We start from the raw sequence: 24596 nt of genomic DNA on the forward strand, positions 1-24596 counted from the left end.
GCTATTCAGAAAGTAGCGAAAAAAGCAAAAAAAAAACTATTTTTTGATTGACCTTTTCTAGGCCAGCCGGCGGATTTCTAGGCCATGTGTAGTTTTACGGGAGAATTTTTTGTGATTTTTTCAGCATCCATGTACTTTATCGCCACTTTTGACCTTAATTCGTAATTTTATTGATTTATTTCATGCTTTGTAATCGTTTAATCATTTTTTTCCGAACTTTGCTGAAAAAATCACAAAAAACTATTTTTGCTACCCCAGAATAGGTCCATAAAGTAGTGGGAACAAAACACGGATTATTACAACCATTTCTCTAAAAAAAAACTTCGAAAATTCGACATTTCAAGGGTCCGTGATGAGTCTGGAATTTTTTCGCAACTTGGAAAACTTTTCAGGTATAAAAGTGAAAAATGTAATTATTGCTCGAGAAGTTGGTCTGGACATCGGGACAAACCTACAGACGCAAAAAAGACAGAATAAAAAATGAATAGGTAGAAAACTTTCATGAAATATGTCTGAAAGTCGGAAGCTGATGGCAATAAGAAAAAGTTAATTAGTTAATTAGAACACCGGCATTTCCATGATTTTCTGATTCTTACTCAAAATTTTAAGTCTCTGTCTGATTCTTAGATTTTTTTACCCGGATTTTTTGGTTTTTTGCTTCTTACTTGGATTTTCACGCCTAATTAACAATCAGATTCAGATATTCTTCAGGATTTTTAGGTCTTTCAGGCAATTTTCTTTTTCTTTCCAGAATTTTTTATCTCGAACTCATTTTTTCAAACATGATCCCATTGTCATTAAATCCAGACTCCCTGTAATTTCCTGCAATCCGGATTCTGAGTTTCGTACCAGAATTGTGCGGAAGTAAAAACGAAAATAAAATTGTTTTCGACAATATGAAACTGATGGCAATAAAACCAGGATAATTAGTTGTATTACTTTCAATACAACTAATTAACTTTGTCTAATTGCCTTCAATTTCATATCGTCGAAAATAATTCCATTGCCCCCTTTTTTCAGAACAGCTCACTCGGATACTCTTGAAAATAAATCGATATCAAAGAAAATTCTAAGCCACTCTCTAATCCGCCCGACTACAAATCTTGTAACTAGTAATAGAAAGAGGATTATGATTATATAACAGTGCACATGATCAAGCATTTGCACTCTTATGCGTATAAAAGGGGGGAAGTCTTCAGGGGATTGGCTCACTTCTTGCTGGGGGAGTTGGATCAAATTTTTTTGTTGAAATCCTGAGTAGGAACCTTTTATTCTTACGAAAATTGATGTCATGGGATTATGAATATCTCTGTTGAAATACGTTTTGCACAGTTTTTTTCTCAAAATAACATACACAATTATTCGTTTTCGTAAAATATAGCTACCGTATCTTCTGTGACACTTTTTTGAATTGCTGATTGGCAGCAATTAGAAAAAAAATACGAACCATATGGGTGTGCACTACCCTACGGCACCTATAGTGGTCCGTGGCAATTATGGAGATTATAGTTATAATTATAATCCTATAAAAGGAGGTAGGATACTATTCCCCACTTTTTCTCTCTTGCAAGGTACTTTCATTTTCGGATTAAATGTCCTTATTAATTATTAATTTCCTGCCCACTAGTTTCAACGTTAAAGACATTGTTCTTAAAGTGCAGTTCAATAATAATGTGGACGTGGAAGAACTTTTTATGGCCGTGAAACACAAAAAGAAAAAATTCGGCCAGTATTGATTTTAGAGATTTTCGGTGTGACTTCATCTTATTTCCAATTTTCCCAAAAAAATAATTTAACCGTTCAACTTTCTATAATTATTTTCTACTAATTACGTTCAATTATTTTTTTTCATGAGCCATAATTTTTTTTTTCAAAATTTTCATTATTTTATCATTATTCCCACATCCTTATCCCTATTCCATTCCGTACATATTTTTTTTGCATAAGCCTGGAAATGTTTTCAATCTGAAAATAGACACACAAACATTCCCCAACCCTGACATTTTATAAAACATGTCTCCAATCTCCAATGTAAAAAACGACATAACTCTTTTTTCCTCTTAGATATTAAAAAACTCTTATTTGGAGTTATAGGACGTGGCTTATATCATTGGAAAGCTGAGAAAACGCTGATTCCAAATATATATTCAATTTTTGCCCTCGATGACTGATATTCGAGAAAAAAAAAGTCAACGTTTCGACCCCAAACAAGTCATTACCCTTTTGACGTGTGAAAAATGTCATAGAACAAAACTTTGACCCCGTTTTTCTCGAATACCAGGTCTCGAGGGCAAAAACCGCATATATATTCTGAATTTGCGTTTTCTCAGCTTTTCCCCTGCATTGTAGTATAAAACGTAACGGATTACGTGAAGATGCTCAAATTTAGAAAGGACTCTGAAAAAAAAAACTCTGAAAAAGGTGGCGCCCACTTTCTGTAGGATCTGAACAACAGAACACAGGTTTTTGATCAACAAATAGGATTTATTCAGTATTGAACAGGGTTGGCGAATTGGAGCGGGTGAGATGTCGGAGGAGAGAGATCATTCCAGATTGTTCGGACAACATTTCAATCGATATAAGTCGTCCGGACAGAAAGAATTGCAGCACCCTGCTGATTCGAGGGCCTCCAACCCGTTTTCTGAAACAGAATAGTTATTTCCTGTTGGAAAATAAATAAACTTACGATTCTTGCATGTCTCACCGCAGACGGCGATTACGTACATCACAACTCTCCGAGCACATGCTTTTTGGACCGAAGTTGGGGACCGTATGGGACCCGAGGAATTAGCGAATGACGATGAGACAATAATGAGAAGAACGAAGAAAACGAAAGACACTTTCAGCATGTTTTCATTCATCAGAGAGAGGACTGATGGGAATAAGTGAATTTCCAGTTCTTTTATAGCGACGCTGGCGGAGAGCTGGAAGGGGGGCGGAGCCAACCAATCTCCTGAGACTCCTCCTACCGACGCTGAAATAGGGATTTGAGGGAAATGTGGGCTGAAATTGCTGAAATTGGATTAGATTAGGATAATCACAATAATCACAAAAAGATGAATGATTCATTTGGCTGAAAATCTAGTTAACAAGATTTAGAAAGGATTATTAAGAGATTTTAGAACGATTATTATTGTGGATTAGAAATCGCTAGAAGGGTTACTGTAAAAATGAGTTTTTTTTCATATAAGATAAAATTGGTATTTATGCATAATGTCTAATCTTACAGTACCCGGTCTGCCACATGGAAAAAAAACGTGAACCCGATTTTCTCACGTTTTAATACAATTCTTTTATTTTTGCACTAAAAATCCAGTGTTTTCAGGTTTTCAGAGAGCAAAATGCGTGAAAAAGGTCCCATCCATGAAAATTATGGAATGATAAATTATCTATCTTATGAGTGAGAAAAAAACCGTGAACTATGGTCAAAAATTGGTTTTTTTTGATACAGAAAACCGACTTTCGGAAAAGTGAGCTTTTTTTGACAGAAAACAATTATAAACAAAAATTACAGGAAGTGAACTCGATGAAGCTTTTTTTTACTTTTCCTGGTCTTTTCGTTAAATGTATTTCTTTCTTTTTTCCTTTATTTAGCCTTTGTTACGTTTTTATCTTCCCCCGTGCCATTATTGTCTGTATTCTCAACCTTCCACTTTTTTTTCTTCTTTCCCTCGATTCTACATTGTTTGTCCCCCTCTATTTATTACTCGAAACTGTCTCGTGAGGGACCGTTTCCAGTCTTTTGTATCTATTTCTTTTTTCCTTTAGTCCCAATAAATAAATATATATATATATATATATAAGCTTTGAAACTGTAACATTTTTTGGAATAAATGAGAGAATTGTTTTCAAAAAATCAGTTTTTCTGTTTCAAAAAAGTTATTTTCTGGCTGCAATGCATTCCTGGGTAGCGAATATTGATAGTTTCCTGTAAAAAATGATTTCAATGATTCTTGCCCTTTTAAATTTTCATAAATGCCCTGCCATCCATTTGTTGATCATTTCAGAATTTTTCAGCATATTTCGAGCTGCAAATACGTTGATTGAAAATTTTTTTCCTGCGGATTTTGAGTGTTATCAAAGGAATACTAATATTTTTCAATACATGTTCAGAGACATTGCCGAATTACCGAAATCCACAGATTCCTCTTTTTTTTAGTTTCCCATCTCACAGTCATGTTTCGAAAAAGCAAACTAATTTTAACAAATCATTCACCCCTTTAAGTTTCTATAATTACAAAATTAGATTTGAGAATTTTTATTATTTTATCATTTTTGCAGATGCTTATTCCCATTCCTTTTAGTACATAGCTTCTCCATCAATTCTTCAATCCGGAAGTGTTTTTTTTTCAAATCTTAAATAAATATCCAACCATTTCCTAACCCTGAAATTTCATAAAACATGTTTCCATGTTCATTAGCCAAAAGAAACTCTCAGAATATAAATGTGTCTGTTTCCTGTGTTGTCCTGATTCAATTTTCTGTCCGCATTACAAGAAGCAACACCTCTTAGAAACTTTATTATAAAGAGACATCTTTATGTAGAAAATGGAAAATGACTATCAAAACTGGGAAAAATGTAGGAAAGAAATGCTTATGTAATATCTTGAACAACCCCATAAGGTTCCGTAAAAGGAAAATAATTCCAAATTTTAATGCAAGAATATGTATATAAATTTATGTAAAAAGAAGAGAAAAGGAAATGATGAAGAATAATTTTTAAAACTGGATATCTGGAAAGAAGAACTTAGAGATACTTTTTTTTTTGAAAATATTCACATTTCATGCCGAGAAAGCAAAGAGGGAGACGAGAACAAAGATAAATGTCCGTATAACATAGTCCGTTTTGGATCCCATATGGCAAGGTAGCGTTGAGAAGCATTGGTAATTAATAATAGAATTTTTAATCCGATAATGAAGGTCCCTTGAAAGAGAAAAGAAGCGGAGTAGAATTCAACCTCTTGTTATGGGATTATAATTATAATTATAATCTCCATAATTGCCACGGACCACTATAGGTGCCGCTTTAAGGGGAGGATGGTACACATCCATATGGTCTTATTGGTATGTGCACATCTGTGATCTCCTATGAATCGTTTTTTTCTAATTGCTGTCAATTACCCATTCAAAAAGAGATGTTACAGGAGATACGGTAGCTTTTTCTTACTAAAACGAAGAATTGTGAATGTTATTTTGAGAATGATACTGAAGATTAGGTAATTAAACTTTTTATAAAAAAATTTGATCTTTTGGTGCAGTTTGTACTTTAAAATATTGTGCAACTCGAGTCAAAAACGTTGCTTTATTTTGAAAATGAATTGAACCAAAGCATCCTTGTCGTTTAACATGCGAAGAAAGGCGTCTCTTTCAATAGTGCACATGGATGGCTGGTCATGTGCACTTTTATATAATCCTTTTTATATTGGATACGAGATTTGTAGTAGGCGGATTAGACAGAGTGTCTTGGAATATGTTTGGTATCGATTTATTTTCAAGAGTATCCGAGACGAAAGAGAAATTATTTTCGAGATGAAATTGAAGGCAATAAAACAAAGTTAGTTAGGTGTATTGAAAGTAATACAACTAATTATCTTTGTCTTATTGCCATCAGTTTCATACAATCAAGAATAATTTTTCTTTCGTTTTTTAATTCCGCCCAATTTTGGTACGAAACTCAGAATCCGGATTGCAGGGAATTGCAGGAATCCTGGGTTTGGTGAAAATGGGATTATAAAAAAGACAAAATGACAAGATGTTATTTTGAGTAAGATACAGCAGATGTGGTAACTGAAGTTTTTGTGACAGAAATGTTAAAAACCACTCAGATTATTCACTAGAAAAGTTCTACAACGATGCAACATTCCTTATTCTTCTTACCTCGACCGTCTCGAAATTCTCGATATTTACTCAGCCCGCAATAGCAGACTTAACTCACAATTAATCTTACTTTATAAATTTATATGCGGCGCAGCGTATTTTCCAAATATCCATTCGTATGTCAGACTGTCCAATTCGGCTAGACGACCCATGACTTTAATTTGTGTTAGGCCTGACGTTAGTGACTTCTTCTCTACTACTATTCCCATATGGAATTCTATCATATGTAATACCCATGACTTCCTCCCCCCCGGTAAATTTGTCTCCCTGCTCAATAATTCAATTAATAGACTATGATCTCCCCCCTGTGAATTTGCTCTTTACCTTGCCCCCTCTCCCTCTTTTCGGTTATTTCATCCATTTCACTCATATCTTCTCACTTCCTGTCAATTAATTCTCGTTCCCCATTTTTCCCCATTCTTTCGGACTTAATATCTTGCTTTCCCCTTATTTCGCCCTCCTACCAGGTCTATAGCCTCGTGAGGGGCATGATCTGGTCTCCTGTTTAATATTCATGATTTATATTCCAGTCAATAAATAAAATTAAAATTAAAATTAAATGTTTGTTAGTGTTATTTTACAGATGACATTCATAACATCGGCTAGGATGACCCAAATTGGAAGGACCATGGATAAACAAGGAACCGGATAATAAATAGGTGAGATGGGTGGCCAATAACCTATGAGGGTCTTAATTATATGGTACATGAATACCCAGGAGATTCTGGGAATATTTGAAAAGCGATCTATCGGGCAGTTTCTAGTGGAAAATGTTGGGCAACTCGGGTTTTTTAAAATTTACTTATTTTGGATCCTTGCCGCTTAATATGCAAGAGTTTTCATTAGTGCATATGGATGGCTGGTTGTGTGCACTCTTTCATAATCCTTCTTCTATAACTAGTCACGAGATTTGTAGTAGGCGGATTAGACAGAGAGTCTTAGAATACGTTTGGTATCGATTCTCACATCTTGTTATATTTTGTTCAATGTGAGAGTACTGGTTAGAAAAATACACTTTCCCATTTTTTGTTTAAACAACTTTTCCTTAAATTGAATGATTACCACTATGCAAAATGTTGGTTAAAGGATATTAGTAGACGGAAAAATCAACAAATTAAAACTTTTAATTTTTCATTTTTCCACATCTTCTTTTTACATAAATATATATATATATTAAAATTTGATCAAAGATTCCATAATCCTGTAAGCAAAAACGACACCTCTTATTTCTCGTATTTAGGACAACAGGAGGAGCTGAAACTGTTTTTTTGCCTTATTATCAAAAATCAGTGAAGATGTTGAAAAGAAGTTCTTATAATAATGTTAAGGTTTCTGAGATGTGTTGCTTCTTGTAATGCGGACAGAAATTGAATTAGTGACAACACAGGAAACATACACATTTATATTCTGAGAGTTTCTTTCGGCTAATGGACATCCCGGTTGGAGACGTAAAAATTCAATTTTGGTACACCTGAAAAAGCTACTTTTCTGACCCAAGATCTGATTACACATTCGAAATGAAATTTTAAAATTACAGTAAGTCTTTTAGTTTTACTCCGATCACCCTAAAACTGCTTAGGTAAACCCGGGCCCCACCATGAAAACTACAGTAACATGGGGTACGGTTAGTTTTCGCACTTCACTCCAAACCTAGTCATAATTATACTCTTTCACTCCGTCTTGACTTGATGAATCTGGAAATCGAAGTTTGATTGAGTTTGATGCAAAGCTAACCGGGTTACGGTAGGTTTTGTGGTTTTTCGAAATTACTAAACGTTTCGAAGTTTTGTAACTTTGTTATTTTCAATTATTTTTGGCTTAAAATGAGCCAAAAAACTCTAAACCGCAATCCTCATCTGGCACATTTCCTAGTTTGGTGAACAGCCGAAGACGTTTTTGAAAATCTAGAACATTATAATCGTAGAGAACGTGCAAAAAATAAAATTTTTCAAATATCTTAGTTTATTCAAGAAATAGAGTAGGGACGGTGGTCCCTACAGTAATCAGGGTCACTGTAAGTGTCTTACTTTGGAGAATCTGAGAAGATTACATTAACAACGAAAAAATAAAGAAAGGTTACGGTAGTAAAGGAACTATACGGTAGTATAATGATATCACAATGACAATATTTCCAAATTCTGAATAGCAAAGGGGTCAGTGCTTATCTAGCTCCAGTCGGTTTGACGATGAAGACACCGTCTTCTTTGTCCTTGAAAACTGGGACGGGAGTGTTGTCGACGGACAGTGTCTGCGTCATGGCACTGAAATTATTTTAAGAAATTATTTTCCGCAATTTCAGATAAAATACATACGTTCGACCACCAACACCTTGCTCGATGATTTCGCAGAATGCTCTGTGCAGATGGAAGATGGTCGACGTGCCGCACTCGACGAATCTTCTCTGGAATAGATTGGAGGTTAAATTGAGGTGAATAGGGATATTTTCTATAAAAAATTTGTACAATTTCAAGTTTTTTGAGGTAAAAATCATCAAAATCGGTTGAAAACTTGTGGAGCTACAGATTTTCGAAAAATGTCGAAAATCACAAATTTACAATTTCTGTCATAATTCTTTGTATTTTAAACCAAACTTTTTCAAACTTAAATTTTTGAATTGAGCGTGTTCTTTGCTTTCAGAAAAGTATATTCACGTCTATGGTTGGGCGCCATATAAAACTACAGCATACCCCTACTTGAGTTACTGTAGTTTTCGCGGTGGGACCCTACTAGGGCTTGATTATACTTTTCTGAAAGCTCTTGTCACGCTGAGTATCTTATTTGAAAGAAGTTTGAGCCAAATTTTCAAAAAAAATTCTGAATTGACCCAATCTGAGCTATGTTCAAAAATTCAAATGCGTCTTTATCCTGGGTTACTGTACTTACCGTGGTCCGAATGTTGGTACCGTCGACATACACCTCGGATCGGTGTTTTTCTGAAAACCTCCCTATAATTATTTAAAAAAAAATCATTTTTACCGAAAGTAATTAAAAATTCGCGTCCAGCAATTTCGGGCTTCCACGTTGTGAAGTTCTGATAGTACCCGTTTTTATAGTCCTTGAAAGTCATTCCGTTTATTGATAAAGTGTGCACCCAGTCCCCCCGGTCGGTACATTTGATGGAGAGCAAGGCCTTCAAATTGGAGATTGGGAACTCGTGATCTCCAACTCGGGTTAGGATACTGTTCTGTTTTACAATTACCTGGAAATGTGAGCAGTAAAATTGAAATTCAGAATCAAATGAATGAGATGAGTATAATCATGCCCTAATACGGTCCCACGACGAAAGATACAGTAGGCTAGTTTAAAGACGCATGGTTTTATTTATGTAATAATTTTGAATGAGTGTTGGATAAAAATGCAAAGAATAGTTCCGATTTCTTGAAAAATAACAACGCGTAGCACTAGAAATCTAGAATCACATGAAACCATCAAGACTGCTGGAATTTTCGTGCCAGGACCCAATTTTCTCGAAATCTACGTTTTTAAGATAAACATCATCGATTTGTCGTGTTGGTAGACTGTATAATAAGACCAAGGATTATAGTTTACATAGAGGTTTTTTGGGTTCAAAATATTTTTCATTGAAAATCCGTACGATTCTAAGCTTTTTGAGCTAAAAATCATCAAAATCGGTCAAAAACTAACAAAATTACCGATTTTCGAAAAATTTCGAAAATCCCAAACTTACAATTTCTGTAATAACTCTCTGAACTTCAAACCAAACGTTTTCAAACTTCAATTTTTTGAATTCAGCGTATTCTTAGCTTTTAGAAAAGTATAATCATGCCTATGTTTGGGTGCCACCATAAAACTACAATATACCCCATGCGCCTTTAAACTGGGTTACTGTAGTTTTCGCGGTGGGACCCTACTAGGGCATGATTATACTTTTTGAAAGCCCTTGTCTAGGTGAACATGAAAAACGTAATCAGATCATTTTTAAAAGAAAAATTAACCGAGTTATGTCTTTTTGTAAAAATTGAATTTTCGAAAAATTTCGAAAATCTGTAACTTTTCGAGTTTTCAATCGATTTTTGTGATTTTTAGCTTGAAATACTCAGCACATTCTCAACTTTCCATAAAAATAGTTTTGTCAACTATTTGAAACAGGTGGCCAAGTTTCAGAATTTTCTAGTCCAACATTCCTAAAATCGCCTAAAAGCGCTCAAAACCACTCAATTTTTTTTTGAAAATTTTCGAAAATCTGTAACTTTGTTATTTTTCAATATTTTCGACTGGTTTTTGACTCAAAATATAGGAAATAACCCAACTATTCAGGAAAAAAAACCTAGCCCAATTCAGCTACAGTAACCCCCTACTCACCGTCCCATCAACACGCAACAACTTGTTTCCAGTGGAGATGTTGTGCTCCAGTATGACATTATGAACTTCTGTTCCCACGGGAACGTTCCATTTGGCAACCAGTTGATATGGGTCTTGGGAAGTCATTGGGAACCTGAAAATTTTGAAAAAATCGTTTTTTTTTGAAGTGAAAAAACAAAAATTTCAAAAATTTTGAGCTCTCGAGAGCTCAACCAGCTGATGATAAAGTGTGTAATTAAGTGACATAAAAACAGATTTGTCACTTTTTGAAAAAGTTTTAAAAGTGTTTTCGAAAACAGAATAAATCATGAGATTCGAGAGAATTCTCGTATCGGTAATTAGTGGTGTTGGTTTGGTGGAAGTGTATAATTGAGTAAGTGTTGTCTGGTCGGAATGAATCAGGGATTAGGTGAAGATATTTAGGAAGAAATTGGAAGAAGTAATTAGAAATGGCTGAGGGATATGACAGGTATGAGATCGAGAGAAGGCTTGCACAGTTTTGATTAACACGCTAAGAAAATTGAAAATTCCACACTTTACAATTACTTTTTTCTAAAAATTCATAAAATTCTGCATTTTTTAAGCCTAAAATCAACCAAAAATGTCAAAAACTGATAAAAAGATTTTCGAAAAATGTCGAAAATCCCAAACTTACAATTTCTGTCAAAACTCTCTGAACTTCAAACCAAACTTTTTCAAACTTAAACTTTTGAATTTAGCGTGTTCTTAGCTTTCAAAAAAGTATAATCAAGCCTATGTCCGGGCGCCACCATAAAACTACAGAATACCCCATGCGCCTTTGAACTGGGTTACTGTAGTTTTCGCGGTGGGACCCTACTAGGGCATGATTATACTATTTTGAAAGCTCTCGTCACGTTGAACATGAAAAACTAATTTTTTTAATGAAATTCTGCGTTTTTTGAGCCTTAAATCAACCAAAAATGTCAAAAACTGACAAACTTACTGATTTTCGAAAAGTTTTGAAAATCCATAAAGTCGCTAAAACAGTCATAACTTCCTTATTCATTCTTCAAAATGAATGAATTTGAAATATTAAGATTTAGCTTGCCAAGAGCTTCTAGAAAACTATAATCATGCCCATATTCGGTGAAAATCGGGTCCCACCACGAAAACTACAGTAACCCAAAATGTAGTTTTCGTGGTGGGACCCTATTTGGACCAAATATAGGCATGTTTATACTTCTCTGAACCGTCTTGACGCGCTGATTGATAATTTTGAAATTTGATAAAATTTGAAGAAAAAATTAGAGAATTATGAATCAGGGTGCTCAACCGAAGGTAAAACCGATGAAAAACCGATTTTTCCCTGGAGAAAAACCGATTTCTTTTTTAAAAACCGACTCATATTTTCACCGATTTATTAATCAATAACTGATTTTAGTCGGTTTTGAAGTATCGGTTGAGCACTTATGATAAATATAAAATTTACGAAATTTTCGAAAATCTAGCCAATTTCAAATCTTCGTACCTTTATGAGCTTTTAACCAATTTTGATAAAACTTTTAGTAAATGTTTTTTCATTTATTTATTTATGAAATATAAGAACTTCGGTTTTCAAAAATGAATCAATTATCGATTTCTCTTCCAAATCTTCTTCCAATTATTTTTTGTTTCCTTCTTTCTCCCTTCAATCACTGTATTTGTGTCCATTGTGAACTCCACTTCTCCAGAATCTTCAAACAATGAGACTTCTGTGTTATTGTTGACAAAAAATGAGTGTTTCATTCCACTGGCACCTCCAATGATACACTCCGTCAGTATCTTGCAAGGGGTTCCATTAAGATGGAAGATAGCAACAGTTCCGTGGTCAGTGAATTGTCTCTGCAAGAGTTTTTATGGAAAATAGAGCAAATTTTCAGATGCAGGGCGCCGAGAGCTTTCAGAAAAGTTTAATCATGCCCTAGTAGGGTTCCACCGCGAAAACTACAGTAACCCAAGTAGGGGTATACTGTAGTTTTATGGTGGCGCCAAAACATGGGCATGATTATACTTTTCTGAAAGCTAAGAACACTCTGAGTTCGAAAATTTAAGTTTGAAAAAGTTTGGTTTGAAATTTAGAGAGTTATGACAGAAATTGTAAATTTGGAATTTTCGACATTTTTCGAAAATCTGTAGTTCTGCGAGTTTTCAACCGATTTTCATGATCTTTAGCTCAAAAATGCAAAATCGTACGAATTTTACATGAAATATATCCCGAACCTGTTTTGAACTCTATAAGTCTAAAATCAATCCAAAATACTGAAACTGGTGGGAAAACAGATTTTCGAAAATTTTCGAAAATTGAAATTTGACCGTAACTCAGTGATTTTAGTAGAGTTCCTAATCATTAGTTAGTCATTTTTCGTCACGCGATTAATGACGTAAAATGATAATCAAAATATCATAATTAAAAAAACACAGTGTAATTTGACTATCGGAAATGAAAAAACAACTATCAAAACGACGTAAATGATTAATTCCAATACAAAAACAATTATTAAAACGACGTAAATGACTGAGAAAATGAGTTTTCATTTTAAAATTTTTCTGAATTCTTCCTTTTTTCTGCTCTGAATACTCACGTTTCGGCTATTTACGTTTGTACTATTTCGACCATTTTTTAAAAGTTTTAACGAAACAGCTGAATCGACTATCGTTTTCGTCATTTCTAAAATGATTATGACTATGTCGATAATCATTTCCTTTCGACTAGTTGACGTGAATAGTATAAATGACTATCAGTTTAAACTGATTTCGTCATTTATTTACACTGACTAGGAACGTTAGATTTTAGCATTAAAAACTTTCAAAGAACTGCATTCACGCCATAGTTAGGGTCCTACCACGAAAACTACAGTACTCCGGATTAAAGATGCACACCGTAACCTTCTTGATTACAATGTGAGTGGGGGGTTTTTTCATTGGAAATACGTACGATTCCAAGTTTTTTGAGTTAAAAATCATCAAAATCGGTTGAAAACTCGTACAACTACGGATTTTCGAACATTTTCGAAAAATATCGAAAATTCCAAATTCACATAGTTGTCAAGGCCTTGTCAGCGAAAATGAAAAAATTTCGAAAAAAAAATTGGAAAAAAAGGGTCATTTTTTGAAGCCGGGCCTTCGGGCCGGGCCGGGCCTTGAAAATTTTCTACCGGCCCGGCCCGGCCCGGCCCGGGCCTTCGGGCCTTGCCGGGCCTTGACAACTATGCAAATTCACAATTCCTGTCATAACTTTCTGAATTTCAAACCAATTTTTTTAAACTTAAATATTTGAATTCGGCGTGTTTTAGCTTTCAGAAAAGTATAATCATGCCTATGTTTTTTGACCCCATGCGTCTTGAAATGGGTTACTGTAGTTTTCGCGGTGGGACCCTATCTGGAAGCGAATATAGGCATGATTATACTTTTTTGAAAGCTGCTTTCACGTTGAATCCAAAAATAGTAGTTTTATCATAATAAGTTGAAAAATAATTAAGTTACGAGGGTTTGAAATTTGCTAGGTTTTCGAAATTTTCGAAATTTTTGTCATAATTCTCTAATTTTTTCTCCAAATTTTATGAAATTAAAAAATTCACAATTAGTGCGGCAAGACGGTTCAGAAAAGTATAAACATGTCTATATTCGGTGCAAATAGGGTCCCACCACGAAAACTTCATTTTGGGTTACTGTAGTTTTCGCGGTGGGAACTTATCTGGAAGCGAATATAGGCATGATTATACTTTTCTGAAAGCTCTCAATCAGCTGAATCCAACATTCCATTAATTATTGACCTACCGATAGATCAATTTGGTTTCCATCAACCCATGTATTCATCGCGTGTTTCTCCATAACCACCAAATATTCCTTCCCGCTAATAACTGGTTTCCACGTGTCATATTTCGTATAATGCTCTTCTTTAATCTCTCGGAATGCCTTCCCTCCAACTACCAGACTGTGTTTATAGACTCCAAAAGATGGCTCTTCAATAATTACGCAACATTGGATACCATCGATCTGGAAAGTTAAAGAAAATTAAGAAAATTTAAATTGCATATACCTTGAAATAATTTCTGTCCGGTGGCCTGAAGTAGTTGGTCACGTCACAAAGGTGTTCGTAGACTTCCTAAAAAATATAAATTTTTCATAGAAAATTTGTACCATTCCATGTTTTTTAAGGTAAAAATCATCAAAATCGGTTGAAAACTCGCCGAACTACAGATTTTCGAAAATTTTCGAAAAATGTGAAAAATACCAAATTCACAATTTTTGTTATAACTCTCTGAATTTCAAACCAAACTATTCTAAACTTAAATTTTTGAGTTCAGCGTGTTTTTAGCTTTTAGAAAAGTATAATCATGTCTATGTTTGGGCGCAACACTAAAACTACCGTAACCCTTTCTAATTTAAAGACACATACAGTAGGAAAAAATAGATAGGGCATGATTATACTCATTCGAAGCGTCTTGACTCACTGATTGTTAATTTCATAGTTTTTTTTTTTTCATACCCCTACTGTAATTACTGTAATTTTCGCGGCGGGGCCCAACTGGAAGCGAATATAGGCATGACTATACTTTTCTGAAAGCTGCTTTTACGGTGAATCCAAAAACAGTAATTTTATCATAATTAGTTGAAAAATAATTAAGTTACGAGGGTTTGAAATTTGCTAGATTTTCGAAAATTTCGAAAATTTTGAAAAACATAATTCTTTAATTTCATCTCCAAATTTTATGAAATTAAAAAATTCACAATCAGTGCGTCAAGACGGTCTAAAAAAGTATAAGCATGCCTATATTCGGTGCAAATAGGGTCCCACCACGAAAACTACATTTTGGGTTACTGTAGTTTTCGTGGTGGGATCCAACTTGAACCGAAAAGGGGCATGATTATACTTTTCTGAAAGCTCTCGTCCCGCTTATTTTGAATATTTTATTGAAAAAAAGTTTAGGCTACTGTGGAATTCGTGGTGGGAGCCTACCTTCTGATCAACACGAATATGAATCTCATTGGTGACGAACGCTTGTTCCAACTGTATCTTGTACTGTTTATTGTTGATTGGTAGAATCCAAGAGATGATAAATGTTTCAGGATTTACGGGCATTGAGCCAGTTGTCGTCCAATAAGAGGAATGAAGTTGAAAAATAATTTCTAAAATTGAGAAAAGCGGAGACACCATGAAAACATGCAATTAGTCTAGTGCTGTGAAAAATGCTGTGATATTTCTAAATTTCTAAAATTCTTGAAAATATCTATTCGTTCGGTCTAGACGGCACATCTGAAAAGGGTGTTTTTCTTCAAATTTTTCAAAAATCTGAAAATCACTTTTTTTTAGAATCAGTTTGTTAAGACGGTTCGAATGAGTATAATCATGCCTAGACATACAAATATGGCTTCGTATCATCGCGCTGTTTTGAATTGGCTGCGTAGCGACTCAACTCCCTAATTTTGTCCTGCGCTTTTCCATTTACTCCGTATCATTTCGGTTTACTTAAATTGGCTACGTAGCGACTCATCATTTTTGAACTTCCCAGCTGATATTTTCACTTTTTTTGTTGAGTCCCGGAGGCCACGAAAACTACAGTATGCGCCTTTAAACTGGAATAGGGGTACTGTAGTTTTTGTGGGACTAGGCCATAGTTATACTTTTCTGAAAGCTGTTTTCACGGTGAATCCAAAAATAGTAGTTTTATCATAATTAGTCGAAAAATCATTAAGTTACGAGAATTTGAAATTTGCTAGATTTTCGAAAATTTTGTAAATTTTATTTTCATCATAATTCCCTAATTTTTTCTCCAAATTTTATGAAACTGAAAAATTCGCAATCAGTGCGTCAAGACGGTCTAGAAAAATATACGCATGCCTATATTCGATGCAAAGAGGGTCCCACCACGAAAATTACCTTTTAACAGACTTGCAAGATTCCGGGCCGGCCCGGCCCGGTTTTGGCCCGGCCCGGCCCGGCCCGGTGGGCCCGGATTGGAATTTTTGAACTTTTTTCACTACAATTTTTTGTCCGAAAATTTATATTCTGAAAATTTTTCATATTTTTCCTGGAGTATATTTTTCAAAAACCTTCGAAACCTACAAAAAATTGTTTTTAAGAAATATTTTTCAAAAAAATCTGGAAATTTTCGAAAAAAAAATTTGAATTTTTTTTCAGTACTGAACTTCCGGGCCGACCGGGCCGGGCCGGGCCGGGCCGGGCCGGGCCCTGGAAATTTTCATTCCGGCCCGGCCCGGCCCGGCCCGGCCCGGCCCGTTGCAAGTCTGCCTTTTAATGGGTTACTGTAGTTTTCGTGGTCGTATATTCACTTTTTTTAAACTATTAATTTATTGAAAGTTTACAAATAAATATAATTTCAAAATCATCACTTATAATTCTTCTTTTTCGATTTCAGCGTCCCCGTCAAATCCAATTTGATCGGTCTCTCATCCACCTCCACAACTATTGGAACCTCCACATCATTTGCATAGAGGATGTGTGTCATTGTTCTAGAAAAGATCTTTCATTTTTAAAGAATTCAGTTACAGTAACCCTCTCTTACCGTTTTCCAGAAGTACCATCACTCAAAATCTTGCAGGGAGTGCTGTCAAGTTGGAAGAATGTGGCGATACCTGATTCAGTGAAGTCTCTCTGAAAATTAACTTTTTTTTTCCTGAAAAATCATAAAATTCTGCACTTTTTGAGCCTAAAATCAACTCAAAATGTCAAAAACTGAAAAAGTTACAGACTTTCGAAAGTTTTCGAAAACTTTCAAAAATCCAAAACGTCACTAAAACTGTCATAACTGCCTTATTCACCCTTTAAATTGAATGAATTTAAAGTTTTGAAATTCAGCTTGACAAGTGCTTTCAGAAAAGTATAATCATGCCCCTATTCGGTGTCAATTGGGTCCCACCACGAAAACTACAGTAACCCAAATTGTAGTTTTCGTGGTGGGACCCTATTTGCACCGAATATAGGCATGTTTATACTTTTTTGAACCGCCTTGACGTACTGATGGCGAATTTTTCAATTTCATAAAATTTGGAAAAAAAAGTAGAGAAGTATGATAAAAATTAAAATTTCGAAAATTTCGAAAATCTAGCAAATTTCAAATCCTCGTAACTTAATGATTTTTCAACCAAGTTTGATAAAACTACTATTTTTGGATTTACCATGAAAGCAGCTTTCATAAAAGTATAATCATGCTCTAGTACCACAAAAACTACAGTACCCCTCTTCTAGTTTAAAGGTGCATACTGTAGTTTTCGTGGCGGGACCCAACTTTCACCAAATCAGGTCATGAGTATACTCATTCGAAGCGTCTTGACACGTTGAATTCAAAAATGTTAATCAATTTAATTTACACGCACAACTTAAAAAGTTATGAGCCTCACCGTTGTGTCAATAGCATTTCCATCTCTCCAAACTTCGAGTGTCTCCTTGTCTGAAAATAATTTTTTTGAAATTTTTTTTGAAATTTTTTATTTTTTCTTTCAGCTCACCCAAAACAACGCTGACATCTTTTCCAGCTACAGTAATTGGCTTCCACGTAATAAATTTCTGATTAAATTGCTCCTGATAATCCTTGAAGCTCCGCCCATCCACCTCCAAGTTGGCTTGAAATATATGTTCCGAGATTTCTTGCACTTTTATAATGCAGTTGACTCCAGAAACCTGGGAAAATACATAAAAATAAAATTTTAGATCAAAAAAATTATTTTTAAAAATATTTTTTTACCTTGAATGTGTCTCTGGCTGGCTTTCCGGGATAACTGGATTCATGGAGGACTATCTGGAATAATGTACCGTAAAAAGGAAGGTACTGTAGTTTTCGTGGTAGGACACAGTTCGAAAACTTGAATAATTGTCTAAAAAATGAAAAAGTTTTTTTAAAAATTCAGAATTTTTTTCGAAAAATACTGAGTTCATCATAACTCTGTAATTTTTAATCATAATTTCATGAAACTATAAAATTGATAATCAACGCGTCAAGACGCTTCGAATAAGTATAATCATGCCTAGGTTCTAAGCACGTTGGGTCTCACCACGAAAACTACCGTAGTCTTTGTTGGGTTACTGTAGTTTTCGTGGTATGACCCAACTTGAACCGAATAGGAGCATGATTGTACTTTTCTGAAAACTGTTTTCACAGTGAATCCAGAAATATTAGTTAATTCAAAATTGGTTAAAACCTCATGAAGTTACGGGGATTAGAAGTTTTTTTTAGATTCTCGAAAATTTAGTAAATTTTATTTTCATCATAATTCTCTAATTTTTTCTCCAAATTTTATAAAACTATGAAATTAACAATCAGTGAGTCAAGACGCTTCGAATGAGTATAATCATGCTCCATCTATTTTTTCCTACTGTATGCGCCTTTAAATTAGAAAGGGTTACTGTAGTTTTCGTGGTGGGACCCAAACATAGTCATGATTATACTTTTCTGAAAGCTCTTGGCAAGCTGAATTTCAATATTTTGAATTTATTCATTTTGAAGAGTGAATAAAGGAATAATGACAGTTTTAGTGATTTTATGAATTTTTGAAAATTTTCGAAAATCTTCGAAAATCTGTAATGTTGTCAGTTTTTGACATTTTGAGTTGATTTTAGGCTCAAACAGTGCAGAATTTTATCCATTTTCACGGAAAAATAATTAGGGAATCAAAAAAATAAATATACCTTATCATCAACTCGAATAATCCCGACTCCCACCATTACCACATGCTCGAAACCAATCTTATGCAACTTTCCATTGACTGGCACATGCCATGTGGCAGAGAGAAAAAACGGATGGTCCAAGTCCATGGGGAAAATGAGAGAGAATAAATGTTTTGAGTGAGGAAAGGGATTTAAAAGAGAGAGACGTCTCCATGGAAACCGAAACAAAATATGAGATTAAAGGGGAAAAAGAGGGAAATTTGTAATGCGTAAAACATGTGAAAATGACATCATGTTAAGAAAATGGCGATAAGATATGCGGAAATTTTGGAAATCGAGAACATTTTTAGTCTGGAATATTTTTCATGAAAAATTCGTTCAATTCCAAGTTTTTTGAGCTAAAAATCATTAAAATCGGTTGAAAACTCGTAGAACTATAGATTTTCAAAAAACGTCGAAAATCCCAAATTTACAATTTCTGTCATAAGTCTCTGAAATTCAAGCCAAACTTTTTCAAACTTAAATTTTCGAATTTATCGTGTTCTTAGCTTTCAGAAAAGAATAATCAAGCCTATGTACATATAAAAAAAGAATTCCGTTAAAACCTAAAGCGATCGCCAAAACCAGTGAAAATTTGGCTGCTCACTTTTCCTGCCGAATATCAGATATTGGTCACAAGTTATATCGATATACTAAGGACATTTAAATATCATTCAATTTTTATTCAGATTCAGTGTCCGTATAAGAATCACACTCCACATATTGACTGAAGCAAAAGAAGCGATTGTTGGCATCGTGAACGATTGTAATTTCTTGTCTTGTCTCCGGAATATCGTGATACCATGTTTTGACATTATTTCCATCTCCCTCACCGAGAGCCGAGTGTAGCTGGTCCATGTCTTTCAGGGTGTTGTAGTGAACTTTGTGATAGTCGAGAAGAGGAGAAGCGATGAAGGTCTGAAAAAAAGAGAGTAGTAGTTACAGTGACGAAAACATTATTACACGTTTAGATTTAAAACTTTATGGTTTCAAAACGTCTTGGTTTCGAAACGTCTGGTTTTATGTTCTAAGATCGGCGGTTGAAATTGCCGGTGGTCGGCTGAGATTGATGAAAGCTGTGTAACTGGTAAGAACGGGACGTTTCAAAACCTTTCGTTTGGAAACCAGACATTTCGGAACCATTTGATTCCGAAAATAATCGTGAAATAAGGTTTTGGTCACTGTAACTGTACACTGACCAAAACAGTTACAATGACCAAGTTATGTACAGTGACCAAAATAGTTACACTGACAAAAACCGTATTTCACATTTAGCGTCAAAACTTCATGGTTTCAAAACCGAGACATTTGGCAACCTTGCTGTTTCGAAATCAGACATTTCGGAACCATTTAATTCCAAAAATAAACTTGAAATAAGGTTTTGGTCACTGTAACTGCACACTGACCAAAATAGTTACAATGACCAAGTTATGTACAGTGACCAAAATAGTTACACTGACAAAAACCGTATTTCACATTTAGCGTCAAAACTTCATGGTTTCAAAACCGAGACATTTGGCAACCTTGCTGTTTCGAAATCAGACATTTCGGAACCATTTAATTCCGATACTAAACGTGAAATAAGGTTTTGGTCACTGTAACTGTACACTGACCAAAATAGTTACACTGACCAAAACCTTATTTTACATTTAGAGTCGGAGTGTTATGGAAACCGAGAGAATCTTGCTGTTTTGAAACCAGACGTTTCGAAACCACTCTTCTCGAAACCATGAAATTTTGACTCTTATCGTAAAATAAGGTTTTGGTCAGTGTAACTATTCTTGTCATGTTTTTGAAAAGTCTGGTTTCCAAACAACAAAGTTGCCAAATGTCTCGGTTTCAATACGATTTTTGGTCAGTGTACATAATTTGATCATTTTAATTATTCATTTTTCAATATTTTTTTCTCTTTCAGTGTTGGAATGCAATGGTTTCGAAACGTTCTAGAGTCATACCTGTTTTATGAGTAAAACATCTTCCATCGTAAGTGTCGGCACTGAAAGTTTGAGAGTCGACTTGTGTAGAAATGTTTGAAGAGGCAATGTCACTTGGAATCCCTCAATTTTCAACTCTGGAATCGACTCCCAGTCCTCCAATTCAGCGATTTCATTAAAGTTTTCAGTTTTTTCTTCATTTTCCATTTTTTTGATTCCGAGTCTTTCTAATTTCTTCATGTTGATGAATGGCGCCATTTTGATAAAACAACTTGGGCTCTTGACTTCGATTTTCATGTTTCTCGTTTGAATTTTTTGAGCTCTTGAAGTCAGAATATTCTGGAGCCAATCGAAAAACTTGTCTACAACTTTTTCTGGTTCCTTAGGACACTTTTCGTCTTCTTTCGATTTCCAGCAGTTGAAGATTCGCGCTATGGGATTCGGCTCAGCATTCTTGATTACTGGTTTCTCACGATAAAATATAGAATCAGAGGTGTTTACGATATTTAGAACTTCTAGAGGAGCCTTCTGATTTCTCAAAATTACACCCAAATCCTTGAAGAATGCATCCAGAAAATCTTCGTCTTCTCTAAATTTGTTTTGTTTCATACAATCTCCCAATATTCTCAGAGTGAAGCCACCGCCATTCTCATTTTTCTCATAGTCAAGAACAAGATTTCTCATGGGGTAATTGGTAAAACCGAGAATCACACCAATACAATCTGAGCTCCAATTGAGCCTGACATGTCTCAATCCATAATCCGGTTTTAGTTCGTCGATGAAGTTTCGGAATGAGTGACACGTTTTTCGGAGTCGCAGACTGAAATTCGAAATTACATTAGATACAGTACCCTGCAGTAAGATACAGTACAGGACAAAAAGGTATGAACTTTTGGTTTTTTTCAGCTGAAAATGCCCAACTTGGAGAGTGTGTCATAGTAAAACTAACTGTCTTATAAAATAACTTTTTATGGAATCAAACAGACCAAAAGTAGAACTTCTTTTTTGTAGTTGACAACTTTTTTGTACGGACACTCCTTATAGTCATTTTAAGACGATTTGCACTATTTTGCACTGAAATGGGTCGATTTGAGAGAGTAATTACTTTATCGATATGTAACTTGCTAGGGAGTGCTCGGACAGAAAAGTTGTCAATTACAAAAATGAAGTTCTATTCATGGTCTATTCGATCTCGTAAAAAAAATATTTTGTGGGAATGTTAGTATTTCCATGACACACTCTTGAAGTTGGGCATTTTCAACTGAAAATACCAAAAGTTGAAACCTTTTTGTCCGGTTCTGTATAAGACGGTTGAACAAAAAATAGTAGAACATTTGATTATGTTTCAAGTGTTTCGGTTCTGTTCAGAGAATTCAGAATTTTCTTCTTTTTTTTGCTTTTCAGAAAACTCAATAATATTTGAAGCTCGGTGTTGAATGAGATATAATTTCAGCAGTCTCAATTTTTTCTCCTCCTCAACATACCGCTTAATTCAAAATTTTCAGTTTTCAATTTCTCCCCTAAATCCACGAACAACGGATGAGTCGGAACTCAAATAACAAAATTTATTTTTTTCTGTCCAGACTTGTCAATTTGAAAAATCTGCCCTCCATTTTTCATATTTTAATGAATCTGCTCAGTCATAATTGGCGTGGTACAATAATTTTTGAATTTTTGAATTTTTTCTTCAATTTTCTAAACTTTTGAAATTTCAACCGTCTTATATACAATTTGGCAGTTGAAAATGACCAACTTTGTGTTATGGTAAATTTTGATTGGATCATACAGAACAAAGGTAGAACTTTATTTTTATAGTTGACAACTTTTTTGTACGGGCACTCCCTTGAGAGTTACATATTGACCATAGTTGTCCGGAATCCGGGTTCCGGATTCCGGTTTTTCGAGTTGCCTATTTCCGAAATCCGGAAGTTGAAAATTTGAAGTTTTTTGAGTTTGAGTTTTGATGCTCAAAAGTAGTTTTAAATTTTATTTATCAATAAAAACACTCGAACAAATGAATTGGTCTTGCGAATTTATCGAATCATTCCGAATTCCGAAATTCCGGAATTCCGGAATTCCGGGTTTCTTTTTGTCATTCCGGTTCCGAATTCTGGATTCCGGAAGTCGAAAAATGTCTTTCCGTACAACTATGATATTGACAAATTAGATCCTCTTTAAAATAGTCCAGTGCAAATTGAATAGTTTTTGAGCTCTCCCTTTAAAATGACCATAACATTCTAGGATGTGTCCGTACAAAAAAGTTGTCAACTACAAAAATAAAGTTCTACTCTTGTTCTGTATGGCTCATACATAATTTACTTTGTGGGACAGTAAGTTTTATTATGAAACACTCTCAAAGTTGGTAATTTTCAACTGAAAGCAGCCAAATTGTATATCTTACTGCACGGTACTGTAAATACTCCATCCATCAAAAAAAAAAAACAACTCACATTGACAGAAAATCAGCTGTCTCCAAAATTTTTGCCATTACCAAATCGGGCATATCCGTTATGAAAAGAGTTTGAGGCGGCGGTGGGGACTCGAACCATTTCACGAGAAACATTTTGGGAATGAACGCTGTCGATCGATCGATAGGATATGAAAAGAATGATTTGACCTTTTGGTTTTTTGTAAATATTTTTGTAAGTGTCAGATTAGTTCCACGTTTTATTGGAAATATAATATTTCACAGACAACTGTAAAAAAAATTGATTCACTAACTAGGGAAGGTCATGGAGTGTGTTTGGAATTAGCGGAAATGATCTATATCATTGGAAAGCTGAGATCTCGCTGTTTCCAAATACTTTTATTCAGTTTTTACCCTCGAGGTCTGTTATTCAAGAAAAACAGGCTCAAAGTTTGGCAAAATAGAGAATTATAACTTTTTTAAACACAAAATTGTTGCAATTTTTGTACAATCTTTACTATCAACAAACGTAAACGGCTGTATGTTTGTCTGTCTGTCGCCGATCCTACCTCCCTTCCTACTGAACCGATTTTCTTCGAACTTGGACCAAAAGATCAGAAATTTTCACCACTTGATGCCCGTCTATTTTTTTTTAGTTAGAATAGGTCTCGACTAGGTCACTAGGTCAAAAAACGTGGTTTTCAAGCCTAGCAGTGGCTTTCATTTCCGAAATAGGGAAGTAGGAGTTCACGGGGAAAATTATTTATAGAACTTTTTCATTCTTCAAATGACTTCATTTCTTAAAAGCGTGGGAAACATTGTAACAAGTAGAAGGGTGGTGTAGAAAAGGAGGTTTAGTCGCCGGTAGGCGACGTGAACCGACTGGTTTTCAAATATTTGTGACTTCTTGGAAGCATAACTCAATTTTCGGATTTTCGGACATTCGGACATTCGGATACACCGATAGACAGCAGAGTTGCATGGAATTCCGACTTCCGACTTCCGGGCATTTTTATCATTCCGACTTCCGACTTCCGACTTCCGGATAAGAAAAATCACTTCCGACTTCCGGATAAGGAATTTTACTTCCGACTTCCGTCATTCCGTAACTGTTGAATTTTCGAAAAGTATATTTCGCAGAAATACTTGAAAAAATGGTCGAAAAGGAGAGGAAATTGGCTTTTCTTAATCCAAAACCTAATTTTCCACTGATTTCCGCCAATTTTATGATCTTTTCTCTTGGAGTTTTTGAAAGTTTGAGAAAAAATCTAATTCCGACTTCCGACTTCCAACTTCCGACTTCCGGATAAGGAAAATCGCTTCCGACTTCCGACTTCCGGATAAGGAAAATCGCTTCCGACTTCCGGATAAGGAAATTCACTTCCGACTT

The 24596-nt window shown here is 34.9% G+C and overlaps 5 protein-coding genes across 5 annotated transcripts; all 5 read right to left on the minus strand.

Annotated features, from left to right (window-relative positions):
• Nucleotides 1–2543: 2543 nt before the first annotated feature.
• Nucleotides 2544–2849, minus strand: GCK72_011247 (uncharacterized protein; the record flags this gene model as incomplete). The annotated part of the gene is made up of 2 exons (XM_003099509.2): nt 2544–2641; nt 2687–2849. The coding sequence occupies 2 exons, from the start codon at nt 2847–2849 to the stop codon at nt 2544–2546; spliced, it is 261 nt and encodes an 86-aa protein (XP_003099557.2).
• Nucleotides 2850–8038: 5189 nt separating this feature from the next.
• Nucleotides 8039–10326, minus strand: GCK72_011248 (uncharacterized protein; the record flags this gene model as incomplete). The annotated part of the gene is made up of 5 exons (XM_003099533.2): nt 8039–8138; nt 8190–8278; nt 8761–8810; nt 8854–9076; nt 10201–10326. 5 exons carry the CDS (start codon nt 10324–10326, stop codon nt 8039–8041), a joined length of 588 nt encoding a protein of 195 aa, XP_003099581.2.
• A 1464-nt stretch (nt 10327–11790) lies between these two features.
• Nucleotides 11791–15283, minus strand: GCK72_011249 (uncharacterized protein; the record flags this gene model as incomplete). The annotated part of the gene is made up of 4 exons (XM_003099537.2): nt 11791–12042; nt 13978–14196; nt 14240–14305; nt 15161–15283. The coding sequence occupies 4 exons, from the start codon at nt 15281–15283 to the stop codon at nt 11791–11793; spliced, it is 660 nt and encodes a 219-aa protein (XP_003099585.2).
• A 1267-nt stretch (nt 15284–16550) lies between these two features.
• Nucleotides 16551–18973, minus strand: GCK72_011250 (uncharacterized protein; the record flags this gene model as incomplete). The annotated part of the gene is made up of 6 exons (XM_053728314.1): nt 16551–16674; nt 16728–16816; nt 17563–17612; nt 17671–17842; nt 17907–17960; nt 18848–18973. 6 exons carry the CDS (start codon nt 18971–18973, stop codon nt 16551–16553), a joined length of 615 nt encoding a protein of 204 aa, XP_053587891.1.
• Nucleotides 18974–19546: 573 nt separating this feature from the next.
• Nucleotides 19547–23362, minus strand: GCK72_011251 (uncharacterized protein; the record flags this gene model as incomplete). Its single annotated transcript, XM_053728315.1, has 3 exons — nt 19547–19783; nt 20821–21619; nt 23250–23362. 3 exons carry the CDS (start codon nt 23360–23362, stop codon nt 19547–19549), a joined length of 1149 nt encoding a protein of 382 aa, XP_053587892.1.
• Between the last annotated feature and the right edge of the window lie 1234 nt (nt 23363–24596).

This window comes from Caenorhabditis remanei, chromosome III (genome assembly GCF_010183535.1).
Source record: "Caenorhabditis remanei strain PX506 chromosome III, whole genome shotgun sequence".
NCBI classification, from domain to species: Eukaryota; Metazoa; Nematoda; class Chromadorea; order Rhabditida; family Rhabditidae; genus Caenorhabditis; species Caenorhabditis remanei.